Genomic DNA, 24,168 nt, shown 5'->3' with positions numbered 1-24,168 from the left:
AGGTGCCAGTGTTGGACTGTGGTGTTTGTGTGTGCTTCAGAGAGAGTATGGGTGAGTGTGGGAGAATGTGTGTGTGAGAGTGCATGTGAGACAGAGTTTGTATGATACAAAGTTTGTGTCTGTGAGAGGATCTGTGTGAGTCTATGTGTGTGTGTTTGTGTGTGTGTGAGAGAGAGAGAGAGAGAGCAATAAGTAATTCAAAACAGTGCAAACGAACTCAGGTAGAACGAACATAAGTACTTCTCAATGTAATGCTGTTAAAACAGGAAAGTAAGGAAGATTTTACATACACAACCATGTGCTGGGATCACCTGTAGTGTGACAGGAACACAGTTGACGCCATCTTCATGGGTACAGAACTTGTCTATCAGTCTCTGCCTGGTGATTCTGCATTGTTGTGTATCTCCACCTGGAGGACACTTACCCAAAGATTGGAGGCTGCATGCTCTTGACCACTGAAGTGTTCCTTGACTGGGAGGGAGTCATGGTGAGGAATCACTGAAACAACTATTGAGTGATGTCAACAAGATTCATCCCGCTCTCAGACTTACCATGAACTACCCTTCAGAATCAGTCTCATTCTTGGAGACACATATCTCACTGTATTGCAACCCCACAGAAAACCTCACAATGCTAAACATGCGAAATAATCCATCCTCAACATTCGGTCTCTGCGCATACACAGGATTGGTTCAGAAGAGGAGAAATGTGATGGACCTCTGAAGGTTTGGAGGGATGCTCTCATAAGAACAAGATATGATACTCATCTCATCGATCCGACATGGCGCAGTGAGAAACCACAGTGACCTCCTCAGAAGACAGACACAGGGTAAGACCGATAGAGTACACTTCATTGTCCAGTACGTCCATAGTGTGGAGAAAATCCGCCATGTTCTTCACAGCTCTCAACATGTCATCAATGATGATCAGCATCTCGACAAGATTACCCCTACACCTCTTACCTGTAAACAACTGCCAAACCTAAAACAGACCATTGTTTGCAGCAAACTACCCAGCCTTCAGGACAACATCGACTACAACACCACACAACCCTGCCATGGCAACCTGTGCAGGACATGTCAGATCATCGACATAGACACTACTATCAGACGTGGGAACATCACCCACCATGTACACGGCAGATACCCATGTGATCTGGCCAATGCTGTCTCCCTCATACGCTGCAGGCAAGGATGCCCCAAGGGCATGGTATATCGGTGAGACCACACAGACACTACTGCAATGGATGAACAGACACCACTCAACAATTGCCAGACAGGAATGTTCCCTCCCAGTCAGGAAACACTTCAGCGCTCAGGGATATTCAGCCTCTGATCTTTGGGTAAGTGTCCTTCAAGGCAGATTTCGAGATACACAACAGTGCAGAACCACCGGGCAGAGACTGATAACTAAGTTCCAGACCCATGAAGCCAATCTCAACCGTGATCTTGGGTTCATGTCCTGCGACAGGTGACCCCCAACACACAGTTCTGTATCTGTAAAATCTTCCTCACTTTCCTGTTGTGACAGCATTACGTTGATCAGTTGCTCTGATCTCTTTACCTTATTAAGTTTTGAATTAATTATTACACTCTCATGCACACTCTCACACAAACACTCGCACACAGACTCAAACAGACCCTTGCTCACACACCCACACTCTCTTGCACAAACGCACACATACATAGACTCACGCAGAACATCTCTCTCACACACCCAACACAGACACACAGGATCGCACAGACCTCTCTCTCTCTCACACACATTCTCTATCATACACACACTCTCACACAAACAAAACTTCTCTCTCTCTCTGTTTCTCTCTCTCTCCCTCTCACACACACACACACAGAATCACACACACCTTCTCACACATGCACACTGTCTTTCAAGCATGCACACTATTACACACTCACAGATCTATGTGGTGAATCATTTCATTCAAGACATTTGCTTATTTGCAGATACGTTTTATCTTTTTTCAAAAAACACACAATTTGTATTCACAGTCATATGCAATCCTGTAAATTCCAGCTTTTGAAATAAAACCAGCTGGATTCCAAATTAAAACTCTGGACAGATTCAGGACAGGGACTCACACCTACAATTCAGTGTCTAATCTGAGGTATCACCTTTTTCATAATCCTATCGCTCTGCCTGGTTGCCATGACAGCACAGCACTGACATTGACTTTATAAACACTTTACACACTGTCTAACACTATTGGTCACGTGCAGAGACGTATTACCTGATAATCCACTTACACCAGGCGTATGATCTTTTGCTCTCTCTGCCCTTGATCTCTCGGCCGATAACCTCTGTGTCTTTGCCCTGCTCTCCCCCTGCACCTAATGAAGGAGCAACACTCCTAAAGCTTGTGTGATTTCAAATAAACCTGTTGGACTGTATCTGCATGTTGTGTGACTTCTGACTTTGTTTATATCAAGTATTATTTGTACTACATGAAGTTTAAAACATGTAAACTGAATACCACGAAGATGCTTTATATCAGCATTTTTATCAGTGTGAATACTTCAAGGATTTTTACACAGACATTCATTCACATGATGTGGGCATCATTGAGAAAGACAGTATTTGCTGCTGATGCCGAATTGCCTCTGAGAAGGAAGGAGCAAGTTCACATGGGGTCACATCAGTGACTGTCATTCCCTGTCTTTTAAGCATTACACAGAGTGAGCAGTTTAAATGTTCCTTGTTGTGAGCATGTTAAACAATATTTGCTGCAATGATTTAAGTGACATTTGCTGTAGCCATTTTATATAATACTTTTGCTTTGTTTATGCACTGCAATCAGTGCAAGTTACATCCATGGTGATGATTTAAGAGATATCTGATGGAAGCTTTTTTTTTAAGTGATCCCCAGGAACTATGCACAGGGACAGCTGCTGCAGAGTGTTCCTCAACATGATGAGTGATGCACAGTGTTGATTAGGGCTAATTTGTGCACCTTAACAAAGTGAAACATTGTGTTTGTCTCACTGATCCAGGAAGGACTGATTGATTGCACTGTGTCTGTTTAAAGGATCATGGGGAGTGTTCACTGAACCTACTCTGTGTGTCTCACAGATGTCAGGGAGAGCAGACTGACCTCACTGTGTCTTTATCACTGACCCAAGGAACCTGGATTGTTCAATTGTGATCCCAGAATGCATCAATCCATCTCATCATTGCGTAAACTTCACAAATCGAACAAAAGGGTATTTTACCACGTTCTTCAGCTGTTCTCTGAACTTAGTCTGGGTTATGGCATATATACACGTGTTTGTACAGCAACTGAGAAGCTGGAGAATGAATCCTATATCTCGTGAAAAGTAATGTAAATATACAGCCTTGTACCCCAATCGATACACGCGTCTCCACATAGAATACACCAGAAACATTGACCATAACAGGATGAAATTCCCTGAGATAACAAACATTAAAATGATGGATTTCCTTCGACTCTCCAAATGTTGTTCCTTGGAATGCTGTCCCATGCTGTCAGACTGGAGTCTCCTGCGGGCTCTGCTGGCCACGAAAATGTACCTCCCAATGAAAGCATTGAGCAGCAGAATCAGAACAAATGGAAGTGCTGGGGTCAAAATATAGTGAATAAGCTCAATCGATCCCCAGACTCGCGATAATGTAACATATTTTTTTGCCAAACAAAACCAAGGCTGATTCCTCAGACTATACCAAGGTTGTAACATATAATACCAGGAAATGTTCTTTAAACAGCTGAGCACAGTTATTGTTCCCAGAACCACGGCTGCTGTTTTCTCAGTGCAATATTTGCCTTTCATCTTTTGACAACAAATGGCCACACATCGATCAAAGGTGAAAGCGACAGTGAACCAGACAGAGCAGTCCATAGCTGCAAAAACCAGGACGGCGTGGATGTTACACACAGGGACGGTCTGCAGAAATGTAAATTCAGTTTTATAAATAATTGGAATGTGTCTCAATATCAGATCAATGATCATGAGCAGTAAGTCCACTGCTGCCATGGCCACCAGGTAGCGAGTGATACATTTAGAAAGATCACACTTTCTCTGCGACAGAATCACAATTGTCACTATGTTAACTATGAGAAAGGAAGATAAACAAGAACATGTTATGTGAGGCTGAAAGTAAAGTTACACCTTATTACATTTACAGTCAAGAAGTTAAGGTCATTATTGAGATATTCAAAAGTGTTATATCCAGAAATGATTTAATAATGAAACATTAAGAAACAGTGGATTTATTGAACAGATATTTTGTGTCTGTCTCCAGAATACAAACAACATGCCAGAAAAAAAGTACGAATAACAAGTTGAAAGGAAGGGATGAATTAGGCACAATTACAATTGTGATGAAATGTTGCTCAAAAAATTATTAGAACCAAAGACTGATATGTCCCAGGTTCTGGCAAAGTGCATCCAATGTTTTTCACAGAAATGCTGGATGTGATAGCAGGTGCACTGGTTTTAATTATCCAATAGTCCCGAGAAGCTGGTGAGAATGGAAAACAACGTCTCCTCCAATCACAGGCTAGTTCTCTCCATGCTTGCTGTTGATAGGCTCATCAGCAAACCTATCAGTGACAAATGCAAGAGAGAAACAACTTGTGATCAGTAATTGGGGTTTGGAGGTGGGTCAGCATGCACCTCGGTAATTGCTGCCAGTGAGGGTCTCTCTGGGGGTAGGTGGATGAGGGCTAGGAGCAGGTGGATGGAGGTCAGGTCTAGGAGGGAGAGCCAGAGGGAGGAGCGAAGTCAACCATTGCAGACAGGTCCAGGAGTGTTGTAGGGGCAAGAGGGAAGTTGTAAGTAGACTGGGAGAAGACAAGGATGTGATGGGGAGGCCACAAGAAAACTGTCAGTATCAATCACATAAAGAGTTATGAGGATAGTCTGGGTCAAAGGCATTGAAGTGACCAATCAGCCACTATCAAATTAAATGGCAGAGCAGGCTCGATGGGCTGAATGGTCTCCTCCATTGCCTACACTCCTAAAGACCTATAAAGTCAATAATCAGGGCACACAGATTTAATATGATTGGCAAGAGAAGCAGAGGGTGACATGAACATATTTATTTTCCATGATGAGTGATTAGGATTTAGAATCCACAGTCTAATAGAGTGACACCTATCGATTCAATAGTAGATTATAAATATGGAACTGGAGAAATATGTGAGGGAGAAACAGTTAAAGGTTATTGTGAAACAGTGTGAAGGGCAGAAGAGTGGGCCTAAGACCAGTGTTGTAAATGTAAGTGAGGGTAGATATGCGAGCATGCAAGTAAAGCAAACAAAATAGATCAGGGGAAAGGGGTAAGTCAATGGTGGCACGAATTTAAGGACAGAATTCAGAATATACAGATGAAGGGCACGCAAAATGAGAAAGGAAAAATGTCAAATGGAGCAGCCTCCATCCATGTTAAAACTGGCATCAAACTTCAATAAAAAGCAGATAGTTGTGAAAATTTCGCTGGTGGGCCAGGAACAGAAAATAAAAGTCAGCAAAGAATGACTAAAAGATTAACAAGGAGTTAACAATTAGAGTACAAGAGAAACCTAGCGAGCAATACAGGGGTAAGAACAAGGTGGGCTACAGTGAGAGGCCTTCATTGACATTGCTCGTTATCACCCTCATTAATACTAAATCTCACCTCATTAATATGCAGATTCCCATTCTACCACCCACTGTACTGAAACTAGACACTGAGAATTCCCAATGTGGAAGTCTGACTGGGAACCTGGTGACTCCAGCTCACTGCTTGTTCCTCCAGCCCTCCAGCTTGGAACCCCAGCACCAACAGCTCAAGGTCCGGTTTCTGGGTGGTGACCGCACACAGCCCACGGTCACAGACATTGGAATCCGACATGTGCCAGTCTCACCACACACCATCCTGGCACATCTCCGAGCCACTTGTAGGGCACTGCCAAAGAGGCCACTCCTGTGGAATGACGGCTGGGAAACATAATAGTGGGAATCGGAGTTGGGAAGCTGGGGAATGATGATACTGAAGGGAGACAACTCACTATGTTAGGGGGAGGGGTTCAGTGAGAGTCAGCAACACCCTGGATACAAGGAGGGGGCCAGTGCATTCCCAGCCCTGGCATATCGACCTGACTGGACTGGAGTCAGGGCTGGAGGGTACGTAGATGCAGGTGGGTTGGGCGGGGACTCAGGGAGGGATGAAGTCTGAGAGGTTAACAGGGTGAGGGTGGTGCTAAGAAGAAGGGTCAATTTTTCCTTAGTGTTCCCCTGTGTGCAGAGGAGGAGGCTGGAACTCAGTGTCTGAGGGAAGCCTGCTCTTGCCTTCCATCCTGCTGTGACTCAGAAATGAAGATGGCTGCAACTGAACATGAGGCCAGCAGGGTAAGTGTTTGGATGTGCAGCCTCGGGTGGGGGTGGGGTATCTGCAAGTCCATGCAATGGGAGGCCCCTTGAAAAGGCAAGGTGACTCGGCTGGAGTCTCTGGGCTGAGAGGTGGCAAATGGAGTTCAATGTGGAAAAGTGTGAGGTGATTCACTTTGGAAGGAGTTACAGGAGTGCAGAGTACTGGGCTAATATTAAGATGCTTGGTAGTGGAGACAAACAGGGAGATCTCTTTGTCCATGTATGTAGATTCCTGAAAGTTATCTCTCAGGTTGATAACGTTGTTAAGAAGACATACGGTCTGTTAGCCTTTATTAGCAGAGGGATTGAGATTCGCAGCTATGAGGTCATGCTGCAACTGTACAAAACTCTGGTGTGGCCGAACTTGGGTATTGTGTACAGTTCTGTTCGCCGCATTATAGGAAGGATGTGGAAAGTCTGGAAAGGTTTTGAGGTGACTTACTAGGATTTTGCCTGGTAGGGAGGGAAGGTCTTACGAGGAAAGGCTGATGGACTTGTGGTTGTTTTCATTAGAGAGAAGAAAGTAGAGAGCTGACTTAATTGAGGCATATAAGGTAGTCAGAGGGTTAGATGGGGTGGACAGTGAAAACAGTTTTCCTTGGATGGTGTTTGCTAGCACGAGGGGACATAGCTTCAAATTGAGGGATGATAGATATAGGACAGATGTCAGAGGTAGTTTCCTTACTCAGAGAGTAGTAGGAATATGGAATGGCCTCCCTGCAACAGTAGTAGGCTCTCCAAATTTAAGGGTATTTAATTGGTAATTGCATAGACATATGGATGAAAATGGAATAGGGTAGGTCAGATGGACTTCAGATTGGTTTCACACAATTTTGAGGGTCAAAAGGCTGTATTGCATTGAAATGTTCGATGTTCTATGGTCTAAGGTCACCCCTCAGTCTTCTACTCTCCAGAGTGAAAAGTTCCAGCCTCTCCAGCCTCTTATCAAAACTCAAACCTTCCAGTCCTGGTAGCATCCCAATATATCTTATCTGGACCATTTCCAGTTTAATCTTATCCCTTTGATCGGAGGGTGACCAGAGCTGCACATAGTAAGTTCAACTGTGGCCTCACCAACACCTTGTACAGCTGCACCAAGACATCCCAACTCTGATACTCACTGCTCTCCCCAATGAAAGCAAGCATTCTGAAAGCCTTCTCGACCACCCTGCCTAGCTGTGGCTCCAGTTTCAAGGAGCAATGATCATGTACCCCTAGATCTCTTTGTTGTATAACACTCCCTATGGTCTGACCAATGACTGGGTAAGTCCTGCCCTGGTTTGACCCAGCAAATTGCAACACCTCGCATTTATCTAAATTAAACTCCATCTGCCATTCCTCAGCCCACTGGCCCAATTGATGAAGATCTCACTGTATTCCCAGGTAATCTTCTTCACTGTCCACTATATCACCAATCTTATGGCATACATAAACTTATAATCACATCTCATAAATTCTTATCCAACTTATTTCAAGAAATGCTGAATAACAGCGTACCCAGCACCACTCCATGTGGCACACCGCTGTTCACAGGTCCCCAGTTTGAAGAACAACCCTCTAACACCACCCATTGTGCTCTACCTTCAAGCCAAACTATGTCTCCACTTGGCTAGCTTTCCCTGGATTCTGTGAGATTGAATCTTACTCACCAACTTATCATGCAGTACCTTGTCAAAGGCGTTTCTAAAATCCATGTACATCAAATCTACCACAGTGCCCTGATCTACTTTCTTAGTCACCCCTTCGAAAAGCTTAATCAAATCTGTAAGACATGATTTCCCATGTCCCTCACACAAAGCCATGCTGACTGTCCCAAATGAGTCTTTGCCTCTCTAAATGCCTTTCGATCCTATCTCTCAGAATTCCTCAAACAACCTACCCACGTAAGATGTCATGCTCACTGGTTTGTATTTCGCAAGCATTTCTCTTCAGTTTTTCTTAAATACTCACAACATTAGCCACTATTCAAATCTTGGTCCCTTCACCTGTATTTATCGATGATACAGGTATCTCCTCCGTGGCTCCCGCAAGGTCCTGCGATACACTTCATCAGGTGCCCTGGATTTATCTACCTTAATGTGTCTTTTGATTTCCAGCATCTCCTCTTCTGGAATGTGGACTCTGTTCAAGGCATCACTATTTATTTCCCCAGGTTCCCTGACATCTCTGCATTCTCAATGGAAAATACTGCCAAGAAACATTCATGAAAGGATCTCACCCATCTCTTGTAGCTCCTCACCTCGATGAACTTGTTGATCTTTAAGTGGTCCTATTCTGTCCCTCGTTACTCTTTTGTCCTTCATGAACTTTTCGTAAGTCTTTGGCTTCTCCTTTACCTTATATGCCAAAACCATCTTGTGTTCCTTTTGAGCCCTCCTGATTTCTCTCTTAAGTGTATTCCAATACCAACTATACTCCTCAAGGAATTCACTACATCCCAACTGCCTGGGCATATCATATGTCCCATTATTTTTCCTGACCAGGGCCTCAATAATTTGAGTCATTCAGGCCTCTCTACTCTTGCCATCTTTATCCGTCACTCTTTCATATTGGCCATGAACTCTTCATTAACTCAGTTTGGAAAGTTTCCCACTTTACCAGACTTCATTTGAACTGCAAACAGCCTTCTCCAAACACTTTTGAAAGTTCTGATTTAATGCTATCAAAATTGTCCTTGCCCCAATTTAGAACTTAACTTATGGCCCAGATCTATACTTTCCATAGCTATTCTAAAACTTATGGAATTGTGTTCATTGGTTCCAAAATCCTCCCCTACTAACACTTCCATCACTTGCCCTGCCTTGGGTGGGGCATTTTTTTAAGGGGGCATATTTTAAAGGTGAATAGAGAAAGATAAAAAAAAACATGAGGGGCAATCTTTTTTTGCAATGAGAGTGGTTCGTGAGGGAGATGAGCTTCCAGAGGAAGTGGTGGATGTGGGTATAGTTACAATGTTTAAAAGACATTTTGATAAGTACATGAATAGGAAAGGGTTGGAGGGATATGGGCCAAGCACAGGCAGGTAGGACTAGTTTCGTTTGGGATTATGGTCAGCATGGACTGGTTGGACCGAAGGGTCTGTTTCCATTCTGTATGAGTCGACCACACTATTTACTGGATGATGAGGAGAGCACCGGGAATGGGAATAATTGGACAGGTCAGACCTTGAAAGAATTTGAACACAAAAGCGAGAAGATGTTGGAGCAAGAACTCTTGTTGGTCAAACGCACAAAGGCAAATGGTAAACCGAACATGATGGGGGTCCAGGCAGGGCAGCAGAGGTTTGGGTGGGTTCTGGTTTATTGAGGTTTGATACTGTGAGGCTGAATGGAATACTCGAGTCTGGATTAATCAAACCCAGAGACGGTGTAGTGTGCAGCATCCCGGATGAAGCAGGCAGGAGACGGCGATATTACAGAGGGGATGGTAATGCAATGGAGAGGATGTGGGGTCAAACCTCAGGTTAGGGTTAAAGGGAACCCTGAGGTTCCAAACATTTTGGTTCAGCCTGAAGCCAGAGAGATGGATGAAGGAGAATGACAGGAAACTGAATTTGTGATGGGAACCAAAGACAATGGTATTGGTCTTCTCAAGATTAAAGTGAGAACAACAGGAGTCTAGTGGTTTATGCATCTACCGGGGGAGATAGAGACTTAGTTACAGGAGGAGCAGCAAGTAGGAGAATGGGAAATGACAAGAACAATAATAAAGTTAAACCATGATTCACAGAATTACCAGCCAGACAGAGACACTTACCTGGAATACCAACAGCAGCGAGAGTCGGATAGTAAATGTGTTGAATAATCAGAAGTACATATTGAATCCGGCTTTCCAAATGCATCTGTTGATATTTTGCAGAAAAGTAGCCAATTGTCCCAGAGAGACTCCTGCCCATTGTGGTAACATTGCAGTCTGCTCTCCTCAGATTCTGATCTGTCATCTCTCCCTGTTTCAAGGAATGTTGTAGCTGAGACTCATTTATTAATAGAAGGAGGAATCCATCCAGAGACTCAATTAGGGCCCACAGAGATTGACATTAATTACAGTCACTGAACAAACAGGTTCATTGAACTCCTTTCAATCAGAATAAAGTACCAGAAAAAAATAATTTTTTATTTTCTTTAAATCTTTCTCGAGACATCTTTAAAATATGTCCCCTTAAAAATGGCCCACCCATTTCCAAGGAAACCTGCCATTCACTCTATCTCTGCCCCACGTGATTTTCCAAACCTCCTACTCTTCAGTGAAAAAGTACCAACCTGAGCAGCCTTTGTATCACCTTCTAGTTTTTTTTATCCAATTCCGTTCTAAAAGTTTATTTCTTTCACTTTGTGTCTCCCTCTTCCACGTCTTACTTTTCCTGTCTCTTTTCTTTTTGCTAGGTCCTCTTCCTCTTCAATCTCTCCCTTATTCACTGAATCTTAGAATGATAGAAACATTACAGACTCATTCTTTACAGGTCACTGCTCTCTCCCTTTTCTTCCCCACAGCTGGACACATGTTTGCTGTTCAAGTACTTTCCAATTCCCTTGTAAACTTCTTTTGGATCTGTTTTTAAAATGTTTTCAGGAAATTGCATCTCAGATCATTATGACTCACGGTGGCTCAGTGGTTAGCATTGCTGCCTCACAGCACCAGGGTACCAGGTTCAATTCCAACCTAGGGTGGCTGTTTGTGTGGAGTTTGCATCTTCTTCCTATGACTGTGTGGGTTTCATGATGCGTCAGGTGAATTTGCCATGCTAAATTGCCCATAGTGTTAGGATGGAGAAAAATGGGTCTGGTTGGGGTACTCTTCAGAGGGTCAGTGTGGACTGGCTGGGCTGAAGGGCCTGTTTCCACAGTGCAGGTATCTATTTGTATAATGAAAGTTATCCTTACTTTGACTTAAGCTCCAATATCAATGACTTAAATCTGAGTCAGAATTCAGTTTTATTGTCACGTGTCCTCAAGTGCAGGAGTACAGAGAAAGGTTTACAAAGTCACCATTCTCAGGTGCCATCTTAAAATACAGAATATAAAGCCAGATATAAACAAAAGAGAAGAAACAAAAGAGAAGAAATAAAAGAAAGAGCCAAAAGAATCGGTCCCGATTTTAAACTCTTCTTTCCCTGGGCCGAGAGCTGACTTGGAATGTTGGTCAGGATAGTGAGTGTCATTCTCAGGGAATTACATGGCAAGCACACTGCTTCCAGCTCACACACATCTGGCACCGTTTTTAATGTCCAGCTGGACACCATTTCATGAGAGTGTGAGCCAGCGGCCTTGTGAAGTACGGAGCCTGATCCTGAATGTGCTGCCGAGGGGCTGGGAGTAGACAGGGATCTGGCAGTTGGGGTGGAACAGAGGATTGATGTCCTCGTCACCCCTGGACTGCCAGAGGAGACCATGATCCCAGACTCTGTCAGCCTGGACAGAGGTCTCATCTGTCTCAGGGAATGCCCAGCAACACTGTGAGCAGGGCGATGACCTTCTCCACTCCATCAGGGTAAGTGATAACATCTTCTTTCTGCAACCTTCCAATCACTGTATCTCTGGGACTGCACCGAGCTCTCCATCAAGGCTTGAGTGCTGCCGCTTCCTCTAATACAGCAGCTCCCCTCACTTACTCCCACCATCCCAAATCACACCCCCCACCCTCATAACCCTCAGGCATGGGCTATGTGCTGCCTGACCACTCACTCAGGCACCTTACCACATTTGTCCCAGTGCAGCAGCACCAATAGCTGTACCACCCCCTTTCAACTCACTCCATTTCCCCCTTTTCACTCACACAGACAGAAAGCAGGTTAAACAGGGGCCAGGATGTTCGAGTGGGGTCCCTGACATTTGTCTCCCCAACCCTTCAAAGAAGGGAGTCTTGCCCCTCTCTGGAGAAGACTGGGACTGCTCCGACAGAGATGCTGAAACTTCCAGGTCTCAGTGACCAAGAATGAAGTGTTGTTCATTGCTGTCATCATTCTCCAGTGCCCCCAATGTGCATTGCACCGTAACATGCCACAACACGGGGGTCAGCTATCAGGGACCACATTGACATGCCTGAGCAAACACAGGAACAGCAGACAGGCTTGGCAGAGACACTCAGCAAATAGCCACAACAGTTGCAGGGCTGCACCGATGCCTTTAGCAGCCTCCAGCGTGTGAGTGGCTGCCTCCATGGACAGGTTAGTGTCTGCCACAGAGAGCTAGGTTCAGCAGGCACAGGGTCTGCTGGATATGTGCACCAGATCGACACTCCATCACTCTAACCTAAGGAGCTCAGCACCAATGGCAATGCAACACCAGATCATCAGCATTTGAGGGTCCTGGCGACACACCCATCCCCAGGGTCACCCAACCAGACCCTTCGAGAGCAGTGGGCTCCAATGTAGGGCAGGCTTCCCCCAGCCCAGCCGCATACCCTCGGAAGGTACCTAGAACTGGTTGTAGAGTGAGAAAGAATATGTACTTGTGGCACGGTTGACATGTTATTGTAAATAGTTTTCCACGTCTATGTGGACACCTTTTACAACAGCTCTGTCTGAGGGTGTCTGTCTGGCTGCAAATCCTTTCACTTTTCTGCCTCACATACTTTTCCAGTTCCATACTATTGAGTCGAAAATGTGTCACTCTATTCGATTGTGTATTCCAAATCCGAATATATTCATGTCACACTGATTATTGACTTTACAGCCCTAGCCTTCCCAATCCTTCCTCATTGCTCAGCCCCTCCTGCCCAGACAACATCCTGCCTCTCAGCCAGTTTTACATCCAGCATGTCACTTTACCTGGGATCCCATTGGCTCTTACTGTCTTGACCAATCTGCATGAGGGACTTTCCCAAAAGCCTTGCTGAAGTCCACGTAGACCACATCAAATACACTGCCCTCATCAACACACCAGGTTACCACCTCAAAAATTTCAGCAAAGTTATCAAACACAAACTTCCTGTAACAAACCCTGTATCTGAGTAATTATTCTCTCTTCAGGTGCAGGTATAGTCTCCCTGCCCTGTCCTTTTGGTCCCCTTTGTTGGTGTATTTCTCTTGCAGCTGCGAGACTGAAAGGGAACCGAGATTGTCGAGCTTGCTGTTCTGAAACCACGTTGGGAATTGGGGGCAGATGCCTTAAGCCAGTGTCTGCAGCCTGACAAGGCCACATGGGGAAATCCTTTTCCAATGCAGGGAGGCTTAGCAGGGAGACACCTCGACAGTTATGGCAATCTCTGCAGTTGCTCTTGTTCATGTACAGGATCACAATCCTTGCATTACACACTCCCTGTGGAAATGTCCCCTCCTCCAGAAGAAACAGAGAGGTTAGTGCAGAAGCAGCAGGAGTGGGGGTTTCTGTGCTTGGTGAGGACAGTCAAAAGTGACTGGAGCTTTGCCCATGAGTGTGTGCCAATAGCTTTGCTAAAGCCCTCCACTGTGGGTTTGATTCCCAGCTCTGAGGTAACAGGGAGGCTTTTTAATGGTGTCTAGAGCTTCCACAGTGACAATGTTCTCCCTGTGTTATAGCTCAAGGCGAGGATCTCCCCATCTCTCCAACTATTTGTTACAGAGGGTGATGATCTCTCCTGCCTTTGTTTCAGTCGAGCTGTTTCTTTTCCTCATGCATCTTTCACCTTCCCCACCCCTTCATCCATACATTTCCCTGTGATGGAGTAGCTGTGGATATTCCTGCAGGGTTAGAAATGTTATTATTGGATCGTTGCTCAGCATTCTCTTGGACTTGACTTCAAATACTTCTTACTGCATTCATAGACTTGTCACTCAGATCTCTCTTGTAATCGATGAGAGTGGAACTCGGCTTCAATGACAGGCTCTGTCACAGTAATGTTTGCCTCAAACCAGCCTGTGATGTTTCACTGTTGCTTCTTGTCTATTCAGCGTGTGATATTATAGATGATGACGTCTCACAGAATGTGCCATTTCACTTCTGCTCTCTGAGTGGCTTTTAGTCACGTTGTGAAAAAGTTGCTTTTTAATTGACAAAGCAGTACGTCTGATGTTAACATGAATGTAACATTTTTGCTTTGAATGAAAAATTACTTCAAGGCTTATATCAATATGTTGGTACATATCAGTGATGTGGCTCTTTCAGCACAGTTACGTTTGATACCTGCTCTTGAGTGTTACCATTTGGTGTATAGGGCTGCCTTTTCATTCTCACCAACTCATTTATGAATTGATGCAGTCAACACTTTACCTGCTGTGTCTGTCTTGATGCAGTGGATACTTGCATTCACAAGGGAAGTTCAAAGAAATAATCAATATTATCAGAAACTATCAAACCACAATAAAACAATAATGTACAGGGAAAAGATTAATTTCCTGGATAAATGCTGCACTTCATTTGGCAAAAGACAACAGTCATAAATTGCAAAATGTTTTTATCCCCAAGATAACTGACGCGTACTTCATTTCTCACAAAAAGTTATTGCAATCAGCGTACTCCCTGTCGACTGGAGAAATTACCTTTCATCTGTTTCCACATATTTTTTATAAATTTGTAATTTGTTTCACAATGTTGTGGTTATGTGTATTTTTACCGAGATGTCAGAAAATAAATATTTGCTTGTTTTTTTCATTATTAAATCAAACAAAAATCTGAGACGTCAATTTCAGATTTAAATGTAACAATTTCCACAATGTCCATTACAATAGAATCCATTGAAATCCCCCAAGTAGAGTAGCTTCTGAGCATAGATGGCCTGATGCTAGAAATACCACGTCCATTTACTACATTATCCCGGTGACTTCATGTTTTCCTCATTTTTAATTCGCCGAGGTTTCTTTTGTTAACAGCTTTGAAACTAGTCTTTGTTGTCTACAATGTCCCTCTGACTCCCACTTCACTTGCAAGTTCCCTCTTTCTCTATCTGCCTCTTGTAGCTTTTATCTCTCTTTCTCCATCTCGCTCTATCCCCCTCCCCTGCCCCCACCAAGCTCTTGCAATGTCAGTCTCTCTCTTCCATTCCCCTCCTTCCTGTCTCACCTGTCTTGTTGTGGTCTCCTACTACACTCCTGTAATGACTGACTTGGCTCCTCCTTCTGGCTCTCCGTCCCAGACCTGGCCTCAATCCACCTGCTCCTCGTCCTCAGCCCACCTTCCCCCAGAGAGACCCCTCACTGGCAGCAATTACCAAGCTGCAGACTGCCACCGTCCCCAAACCCCAGTCACCAATCACAAGTTGTTTCTCTCTTGCATTTGTCACTGATAGGCTCATCATAAACCTATCAGCAGCAAGCATGGAGAGAACAAACCTGTGATTGGAGGAGAAGTTACTCTACATTCTCACCAACTTCTCAGGACGTTTAGAAATTAAAACCAGTGCATTTGCTATCTCATCCAGCATTCCTTCGAAAACCATTGGAAGCACTTTGTCAAAATCTGTGATATATCTGATATTTCCTGAGCAACCATTCCTAATGATTATAATTGTTTTTACTTCATTCCTTCCATTCTGTTTTTTTTATTTCAGACCTCCAACATTCACAATACTTTGCTTTAATTGTACTGTGATCAGACTTGAATTCTATACAACAATATACTATTGAATTGTCAATGCCTCTTTTGTGTTATCTATATTCACTAGGAAGACTACTGTGCCACTAAATTCTCTGTTAATGTAATCTTGCTTCTGATAATGTTATCGATTCCCTGTACCTGATTAAATTATAGTTTCCTTGGGATGGTTAGCCTTACTTTAATTTTTACTCTTCTCTTTCACTGTGATGTGTCAAAAGCAATTTATTAATGATACACCGGTCTCTTCCTTCCTGTTTGTTTCCACACTATTGTGTAAGGTGAAGGAGCCTTGGGTGACAAGAGAAGAGGAGATTCTCATCAAGAGGAAGAAGGATGTTTACTTAAGGTTGAGGAAGCAAGGTTCTGGCACAGCTTTAGAGGATTACAGGGTAGCGCGGAAAGAACTCAAAAATGTACTGAGGAGAGCAAGGAGGGGGGCACGAAAAGGCCTTGGAGGGAAGGATTTGGAAAACCCAAAGGCATTGTAAATGAATGTGAGATATAAGTGAATGATCAGGAAGAGGGTATGGCCGATCAGGGATAGTGGAGGGAACCTGTGCCTGGTGTCTGCAGAGGTCGGCGAGGCCCTAAATGAGCTTTTTGTTTCAGTAGGATCGAGAGAGGGAGGGACCTTTTTGATAGTGAGAACACTGTGGACCAGGTCAATAGGCTTGAACAGATTGATATTACAAAAATGGATGTGCTGGGAATTCTGGGAAGCATCAAGACAGATAGGTTCCCAGGGCCAGACCAGATATATCCAAAGTTACTACAGGAAGCAAGGAAAGAGATTGCTGCGCCTCTGGTGATGATCTTTGCATCTTCAATCCACATGGGACTGGTATTGGATGACTGGAGAGTGGAGAATGTTGTTCCTCTGTTCAAGAGAGGGAATAGGGAAATCCCTGGGAATTACAGACCAGTCAGCCTTACGTCTGTGGTAAGCAAGGTACTGAAAAGGATTCTGAGCGATAGGATTTATGACTATTTGGAAAAACATGGTCTGATTAAAGATAGTCAGCAAGGCTTTGTGAGAGACAGGTGATGCCTTACACCCATTATTGAGTTCTTTGAGGATGTGACGAGACAAGTTGACAAAGTTTGAGCAGTGGATGTGCCATATGTGGATTTCAGTAGGCCCTTTGATAAGATTCCCTATGATTGCCTCATTCAGAAGGTTAGGAGGTAAGGGATATAGGGAAATTTTACTGTCTGGATACAGAATTGGCTGGCTGAAAGGAGACAGCGAGTGGTAGTGGATGGAAAGTATTCCGCATGGAGGGTCAGTGACCACTGGTGTCCCACAGGGATCTGTTCTGGGGCCTCTGCTCTTTGTAGATTTTATAGATGACTTGGATGAAAAAGTGAAAGGTTAAGTTTGCCAAAGACACAAATATCAATGATGTTCGAGATAGCTTTTGAGGGCTGTTGCAGCCGACAACAAGACATTAACAGGATGCAGAGCTGGGCAGGGAAGTGGCAGATGGAGTTCAACCTGGATAAATGCAAAGTCATTCATTTTGGAAGGTCGAATTTGGATGCTGTATACAGGGTTAAAGACAGGATTCTTGGCAGTGTGGAAGAACAGCAGGAGCTTGGGATCCACATACATAGATCCCTCAAAGTTGATAGGATTGTCAGGAAGGTGTATGGTATACAGCCTTTCATTAACAGGGGAATTGAGTTTAAGAGCCGTGAGGTTTTGCTGCAGCTCTTTCAAGCCCTGGTTAGACCACACATTTAGAATGTTGTGCCCAGTTCGAGTTGCCACATTTCAGGAAGAATGTAGATGCTTTTGAGAGGGTGCAGAGAAAATTATCAGAATGTTGCCTGAATTGGAGGTCATGTCTTATGAAGAAAAGTTTAGTGAGTTAGGCCTTTTCACAGTGGAGAGAATAAGTAAGAGAGGTGACTTGATAGAGGTGTACAAGGTAGTGAGAGGCATAGATAGAGTAGATAGCCAGAGACTTTTCCGCAGGACAGAGTGATTGTCATGAGGGGTTATAATTATAATGTAATTTGAGGAAGGTATAGAGGAGATATCAAAGGTAGGCTCTTTATGCAGAGAGTAGTGTGTGTGTGGAATGCACTGCCAGTTTTGGTAGAAGAGTCAGAGATGTTAAGCAACTGTTGGGCAAGCACATGGATGGCAGTAAATTGAGAGGTGTGTCTGTTAGGTTGACCTTAGATAAATGCTCAGCATAACATCTTGGGCCGAAGGGCCTGTATTGTGCCGTATAGTTCTATGTTCTATGTTCTTTCAAATCCTTATTTCTGGAAAGCAATTTGAGAGACAGGCACAAAATATCTGTTCAATGCATCCACTATTTCTTCATTTCCCATTATTAAATCATTACTGGATACAATAACACATCTGAAAATCTCTATAAACATTGTAACTTATTAACTGTAACTGTAATAAGGTATAACTTTACTCTCAGTCTAAAATAACGTGTTCATGTTTATTTTCCTTTCTAATAGTTAACATTGTGACAATACTGATTCTGTCTCAGAGAAAGTGTGATCTTTCTAAATGGATCACTCAAGATGGCAAAAGTGGACTTACTGCTCATGATCATTGACCTGATATTGAGACACATTCTAATTTTTTTATAAAACTGAATTTAAATTTCTGAAGACCACCCCCGTGTGTAACATCCATGCCATCCTGGTTTTTGCAGCTATGGACTGCTCTGTCTGGTTCAATGTTGCTTTCACCTTTGATCGATTTGTGCCCATTTGTTGTCAAAAGATGAAAGGCTACAATTGCACTGAGAAAACAGCAGCCATGGGTCTGGGAACAATAACTGTGCTCAGCTGTTTAATGATCATTTCCTGGTATTTTATGTTAACACCTTGTATAAGCTGAGGTATAAGCTGTATCTGCCCTCGTTTTGTTTGGCAAATGAATATGTTATATTGTCTCCAGTCTGGGGATCAATTGAGCTTATTCACTACATTCTGACCCCAGCACTCCCATTTGTTCTGATTCTGCTGCTCAATGCTTTCACTGGGAGGTACATTTTAGTGGCCAGCAGAGCCCGCAGGAAACTCCAGTCTGAGAGCAGAGGGCAGCATTCCAAGGACCGACATTTGGAGACCCGAAGGAAATCCATAATTTTAATGTTTGTTATCTCAGGGAATTTCATCCTGTTATGGTCAATGTTTCTGGTGTATTCTTTGTGGAGACGCATGTATCGGTTGGGGTATAAGCTATGTTTTTACACCACTTTTTATGAGGATTCGTTCTCCAGCTCCTGAGTTCCTGAAAAAACACGTGTTTTCCAAGTTTGTGTCCAATTGGCAAGCCCACCCTAAATCCCATGTGAACCATCTCCAATCAGTCTACCATGTGGAACCTTGTCGAAGGCTTTACTTCAGTCCAAGTAAACAATATCTCCTGCTCTGCCTTCACCAATCTTTTTAATTACTTCCTCAAAAATTCAACCCAGTTTGTGAGACACACTTTCCCTTCCACAAAACCATGCTGACTATCTCCAATCATTCCTTGACTCTCCAAATGTATATGAATTCAGCTTTCAGAATCACCTCCAACAGCTTACCCACCACCGAAGGCAGATTCACAGGCTGATAGTTCCCAGGTTTCTCCTTACATTCTTGTTAAACAAAGGCACAACCTGAGCTACTCTCCAGTCATCTGGCACCTCACCTGCAGCGATAGATGATACAAATACTTCTACAATATGCCTCACAATTTCCTCCCTAAATTCCCACAATGTCCTGGGATACATGTCGATCAGGTCCTGGAGATTTACTACCTTTATATTTTCTAAAATCTCTAGCACCTCCTCTGATGTAATGTGAACTGTTTCAAAACATTCATTTCCCTGAGTTCTCTCGCATCCATTTCTTTCTGCACAGTAAAAACTGATCTGAAATATTCATTCAATTCCTCTCCCATCTCCTAAGGTTCAAACCAAAGACGACCTCTTTAATCATAAAGGAGTAGTACTCTCTCCAGTTCATAGACTCCCAATAGTGTGGAAACAGGCCCTTCGGCCCAACAGGTCCACACTGAGCTTCTGAAGAGTAACCCACCTAGACTGATTGCCCGACCCTATTATCTGATATTTACCCCTGACTAATGCACTTAACGTACATATCCCTGAACACTATGGGCTATTTAGCATGGTAAATCCACCTGACCCACACATCTTTGGACCGTGGGAGGAAACCCCCACAAACACAGGGAGAATGTTCCAACTCCACCCTGACAATTACCAGAGACTGGAATCAAACCCAGGTCCCTGGCACTGTGAGGCAGCAGTGCTAACCACTGAGCCACCACTGCTCTCTTGGTCTTAATGGACTTGTTAAAGCTTTTTCAATTATTTTACATTTATTTGCCAAGGGTATCATCTTTGAACTCTCTCTTAAGAATGCTTCAATATTCTTTATATTGTTCAAGAGTTTCATTTCAACCCAGTTGTCTATACATAAGACACAATTCTTTATCCTTGACTCAAACATCAATGTCCTCATTCATCTATCGTTCTCTAAACCTACCAGCCTTACCTTTCACTATAACAGGAACGTAACGACTCTGAACTGCCTTATTATCACACTTTTGAAGGCCAGTCTTTATAAAATATATTCACTCCACATGCTGTCAAGAAATAGCTGAGACACTGTATAAAGCAATGGCCCTGTAAATACTTTGAAAGTGGGACATGGCTCCAACACTAGCTGTGTCCTGATTTGAACTGTTCCAGTACAGTTACAATACCAGCAAACTCCTGAAAATATAGGAATTTAAGCAGATAAATCTTACAAAAAATACAACAATGCAAATCCAAATAATTAACACCCCATCAGTCTAATCTCAATTAATAGTGACATGGTGGAAAGTGACCGAGCTGCACTCCCTCAGCAATACCTTGTTCACTGGTGTTCAGCTCTGTAGGGTTGCTCAGCACCAGACCTCATAACAACTAATATCCAAACAAGGACAAAAGAGCTGACCTCCTGAGGTGAGAGTGACTGCCCTTGACATCAAAGCTGTAAGTGACCAAGTCTGACCTTAAGGAAACCTAAAATAATGAGAAATGGGATGAAACTCTCATTGGTCGTGGTCATTCCTGGCACATTGGAGGATGGGTGTGGTTGTTGGAAGTCAGCCACCTCAGCTCCAGGACATCTCTGCAGGAGTTCCTCAGGGAAGTGTCCCAGGCTCCGCTGCTTCATCATGGACAATCCCTCCATCATAAGGTCATAATTCAGGATGTTTATTGATAGTTCCACAAAGTTTAATACTGTTCCTTACTCGCCACGCATGACATCCATCTATACCAACATAGAGTCACAGACAAGTGCAGCAGGAAACAGACTGTTCGGTCCAACCCGTCCATGCCGAGCAGTTACCCTAACCTAATCTAGTCCCATTAGCCAGCACTTGGCCCATTTCCTTCTAAACCCTTTGTATTCATCTACCTATCCAGATGCCTTGTAAATGCTGTAATTGTGCCAGCTCCCACTACTCCCTCTGGCAGCTCATTCCATACACGCACCACCCTCTGCATGAAAAGGTTGCCCCTTAGGTCCCTTTTATATCTTTAACCTTTCATCCTAAACCTGTGCCCTCTAGTTCTGGACTCCCCTACCCCAGGAAAAAGACTTTGTCTGCTGATCCTATCCATGCCCCTCATGATTTTATAAACCTCCATGCGGTCACTTGTCAGCCTCCAATGCTCCAGGGAAAACAGCCCCAGCCTATTCAGCCTCTCCCTATAGCTCAAATCCCCTAAACCTGGTAACATCCACTTTGGAATGTTAGTTTTAAAGGCATTTTGTTGAAATCACATGGTTTCAGTGAAATGCTGGAGACAATGGTTGTTTTCTGAGTAGAGAGAGCTAGTGTCTTGTTTGAACACTATTTAGAGTACAGTGGAGATGGTCTTTGTTTACAGGTGAGGAACAGCAGGTTGGAAAAACAGCTGCTCATCTCATCTCTGTATCTCTCTGGGATATTCTTTTTGTGAATCTGTCGCTATCCCCTACAGACCCACCAACTCCCAGTTACCTGGATTATACATCCTTTTACCCTGCTTCCTGTGAAGACCCTTTTCCATTCTTCCAGCTCCTCCCTCTCTGTCACAGGAATCCCCTGTGGCCATTCCCCTCAATGATAAGTAGACCACTTTGGATACTGTTGCGGGGGGAGTGACCCACCAGGGGAAAGCCGCAGCGCCCAGGTCTCTGGCACTGAGCCTGGCTCTGTGGCTCAGAAGGGAAGGCGGGAGAATGGCAGAGCTATAGTGATTGGGGATTCAATGGTTTGAGGAATAGACAGGAATTTCTGTGGTAACGAGTGAGACTCCCGGATGGTATGTTGCCTCCTGGGTGCTCGGGTCAGGGATGTCTCTGATCGAGTCTGCAGGATTCTTAAAGGTGGGTGGAGGGGCGGGAGAGCAGCTAGAAGTCGTAGTTCACATGGGTACCGATGATATCAGTAGGGAAAGGGATGAGGACCTTAAAAGTGAATACAGGGAATTATGTTGGAAGGCAGGAGCAGCAGACTAATAATCCCAGGATTACTGTCGGAGCCAAAGTCTCGAGAGGTTGGGAACAGACGGCAAGTGCAGCTGAACATGTGGCTGCAGAGCTGGTGTAGGAGGAAGGGCTTTAGAAATGTGGATCATTGGGATACGTTCTGGGGAATGTCGGAGGATGGTGTGCATCTGAACTGGAGAAACATCAACATCTTGGGTGGGAGGTTTGCTAAAGCTCTTCAGGAGGGTTTAAACTAGTTTGGCAGTGAGATGGGCACCAGAGCTACAGATCAGAGGATGGGCTCGCTGGTGAACAGGCAGACACAGCGTGCAGAGAGTCTGCGAGGAGGCATAGGCAGTTGGTCGGTAAAGTTGCAGTCGGTGTGATGGGTTGAAGTGTGTCTATTTTAAAACAAGAAGTGTCTGGATGAACTTAGAGCATGGATCAGTACTTGGAGCTGTGATGTTGTGGTCATTACGGAGACTTGGATATCACAGGCAGGAACGGTTGTTGGATGTTCCGGGGATTTAGATATTTCAAAAGGAATTGGAACGAGGTAAAGTGGGTGATGGAGTAGCATTACTAATCAGGGATAGTATCACAGCTACAGAAAGGGAGGCCATCGAGGAGAGTTGGTCTATTGAGTTTGGATGAATGGAAAAGTCAGAAACAAGAAAGGAGCAGTCATTTTATTGGGGGTTTTCTACAGGCTCCTCAAAAGCAACAGAGACACGGAGGAGCAGATTGGGAGGCAAATTCAGGAAAGATGCAGAAGTAACAGGGTTGTTGTCATGGGTGACAATAACTTCCCTAATATTGATGGAACGTACTTAGTCCAAATAATTTTGTTGGAGCAGTTTTTGTCAGGTATGTTCAGGAAGGGTTCCAGATGCAGTAAGTAGATAAACTAACTAGAGGGGAGGCCATGTTGGATTTGGTGCTTAGCAACGAACCATGCCAGGTGTCAGATCTCTCGGTAGGAGACCATTTGGGTGATAGTGATCACAACTCCCTGACCTTTACTATAGACATGGAACGGGATAGGAGCAGATAGTTTGGGAAAGCAATTAATTAGGGGAGGGGGAAATTACAATGCTATTAGGCAGGGACTGTGGAACAGAAATTGGGAGCAGATATTCTCAGGAAATGCATGACAGAAATATGGAGGTCGTTTAGGGAGCACTTGCTGTAAGTGCTGGATAGGTTTGTCCAGTTGAGGCAAGGAAGGGATGGTAGGGTGAAGGAACCTTGGATGGCAAGCAATGTGTAGCATCTATCAAGAGGAATAAGGAAGCTTACTGAAGGTAAAGGAAGCAAGGGTCAGACAGGGCTCTAGAAGGTTACAAGGTAGCCAGGAAGGACCTGAAGAATGGACTTAGGAGAGCGAGAGGGGGGCATGAAAAAGCCTTGTTGGGTACAATTAAGGAAAATCCCAAGGAATTCTACACTTATGTGAGGAGCAAGAGAATGGTCAGAGTGAGCGCAGGGCCAATCAAGGATAGTGCAGGGAACTTGTGCCTGGAGTCGGAGGAGGTAGGGGCGGTCCTTAATGAATACGTTGCTTCAGTATTCGCTAGCAAGAGGGACCTTGTTGTTTGTGAGGACAGTGTGAAACAGGCTGATATGCTCAAACAGGTTGATGTTAAGAAGGAGGATGTACCGGAAATTTTGAAATGAAGATAGGTGGAGTTGTGGACAGTGAGGAGGGCTGTTGTCGGCTGCAGAGGGACTTAGATATGATGCAGAGCTGGGCTGAGGAGTGG

The 24,168-nt window shown here is 44.1% G+C and overlaps 1 protein-coding gene across 1 annotated transcript in view; it reads right to left on the bottom strand.

Annotated features, from left to right (window-relative positions):
* Nucleotides 1-3,185: 3,185 nt before the first annotated feature.
* LOC148148624 (putative G protein-coupled receptor 139) overlaps nucleotides 3,186-24,168 on the bottom strand; it is a 32,412-nt gene continuing 11,429 nt past the window's right edge. The window contains exons 2-4 of the mRNA XM_087992346.1: nucleotides 10,742-10,806; nucleotides 10,143-10,332; nucleotides 3,186-4,084 (exon numbers count right to left, since the gene is read on the bottom strand). Coding sequence (XP_087848472.1) covers nucleotides 3,186-4,084; nucleotides 10,143-10,332; nucleotides 10,742-10,806 — 1,154 coding nt within the window. The remainder of the gene's footprint in view (nucleotides 4,085-10,142; nucleotides 10,333-10,741; nucleotides 10,807-24,168) is intronic.

The sequence above is a fragment of the Chiloscyllium plagiosum genome, unplaced genomic scaffold (assembly GCF_037043375.1).
Source record: "Chiloscyllium plagiosum isolate Xiang-an unplaced genomic scaffold, Cpla_swu_hap1 HiC_scaffold_12, whole genome shotgun sequence".
Classification (NCBI taxonomy): Eukaryota; Metazoa; Chordata; class Chondrichthyes; order Orectolobiformes; family Hemiscylliidae; genus Chiloscyllium; species Chiloscyllium plagiosum.
This window is presented reverse-complemented; position numbering and strand designations above follow the sequence as displayed.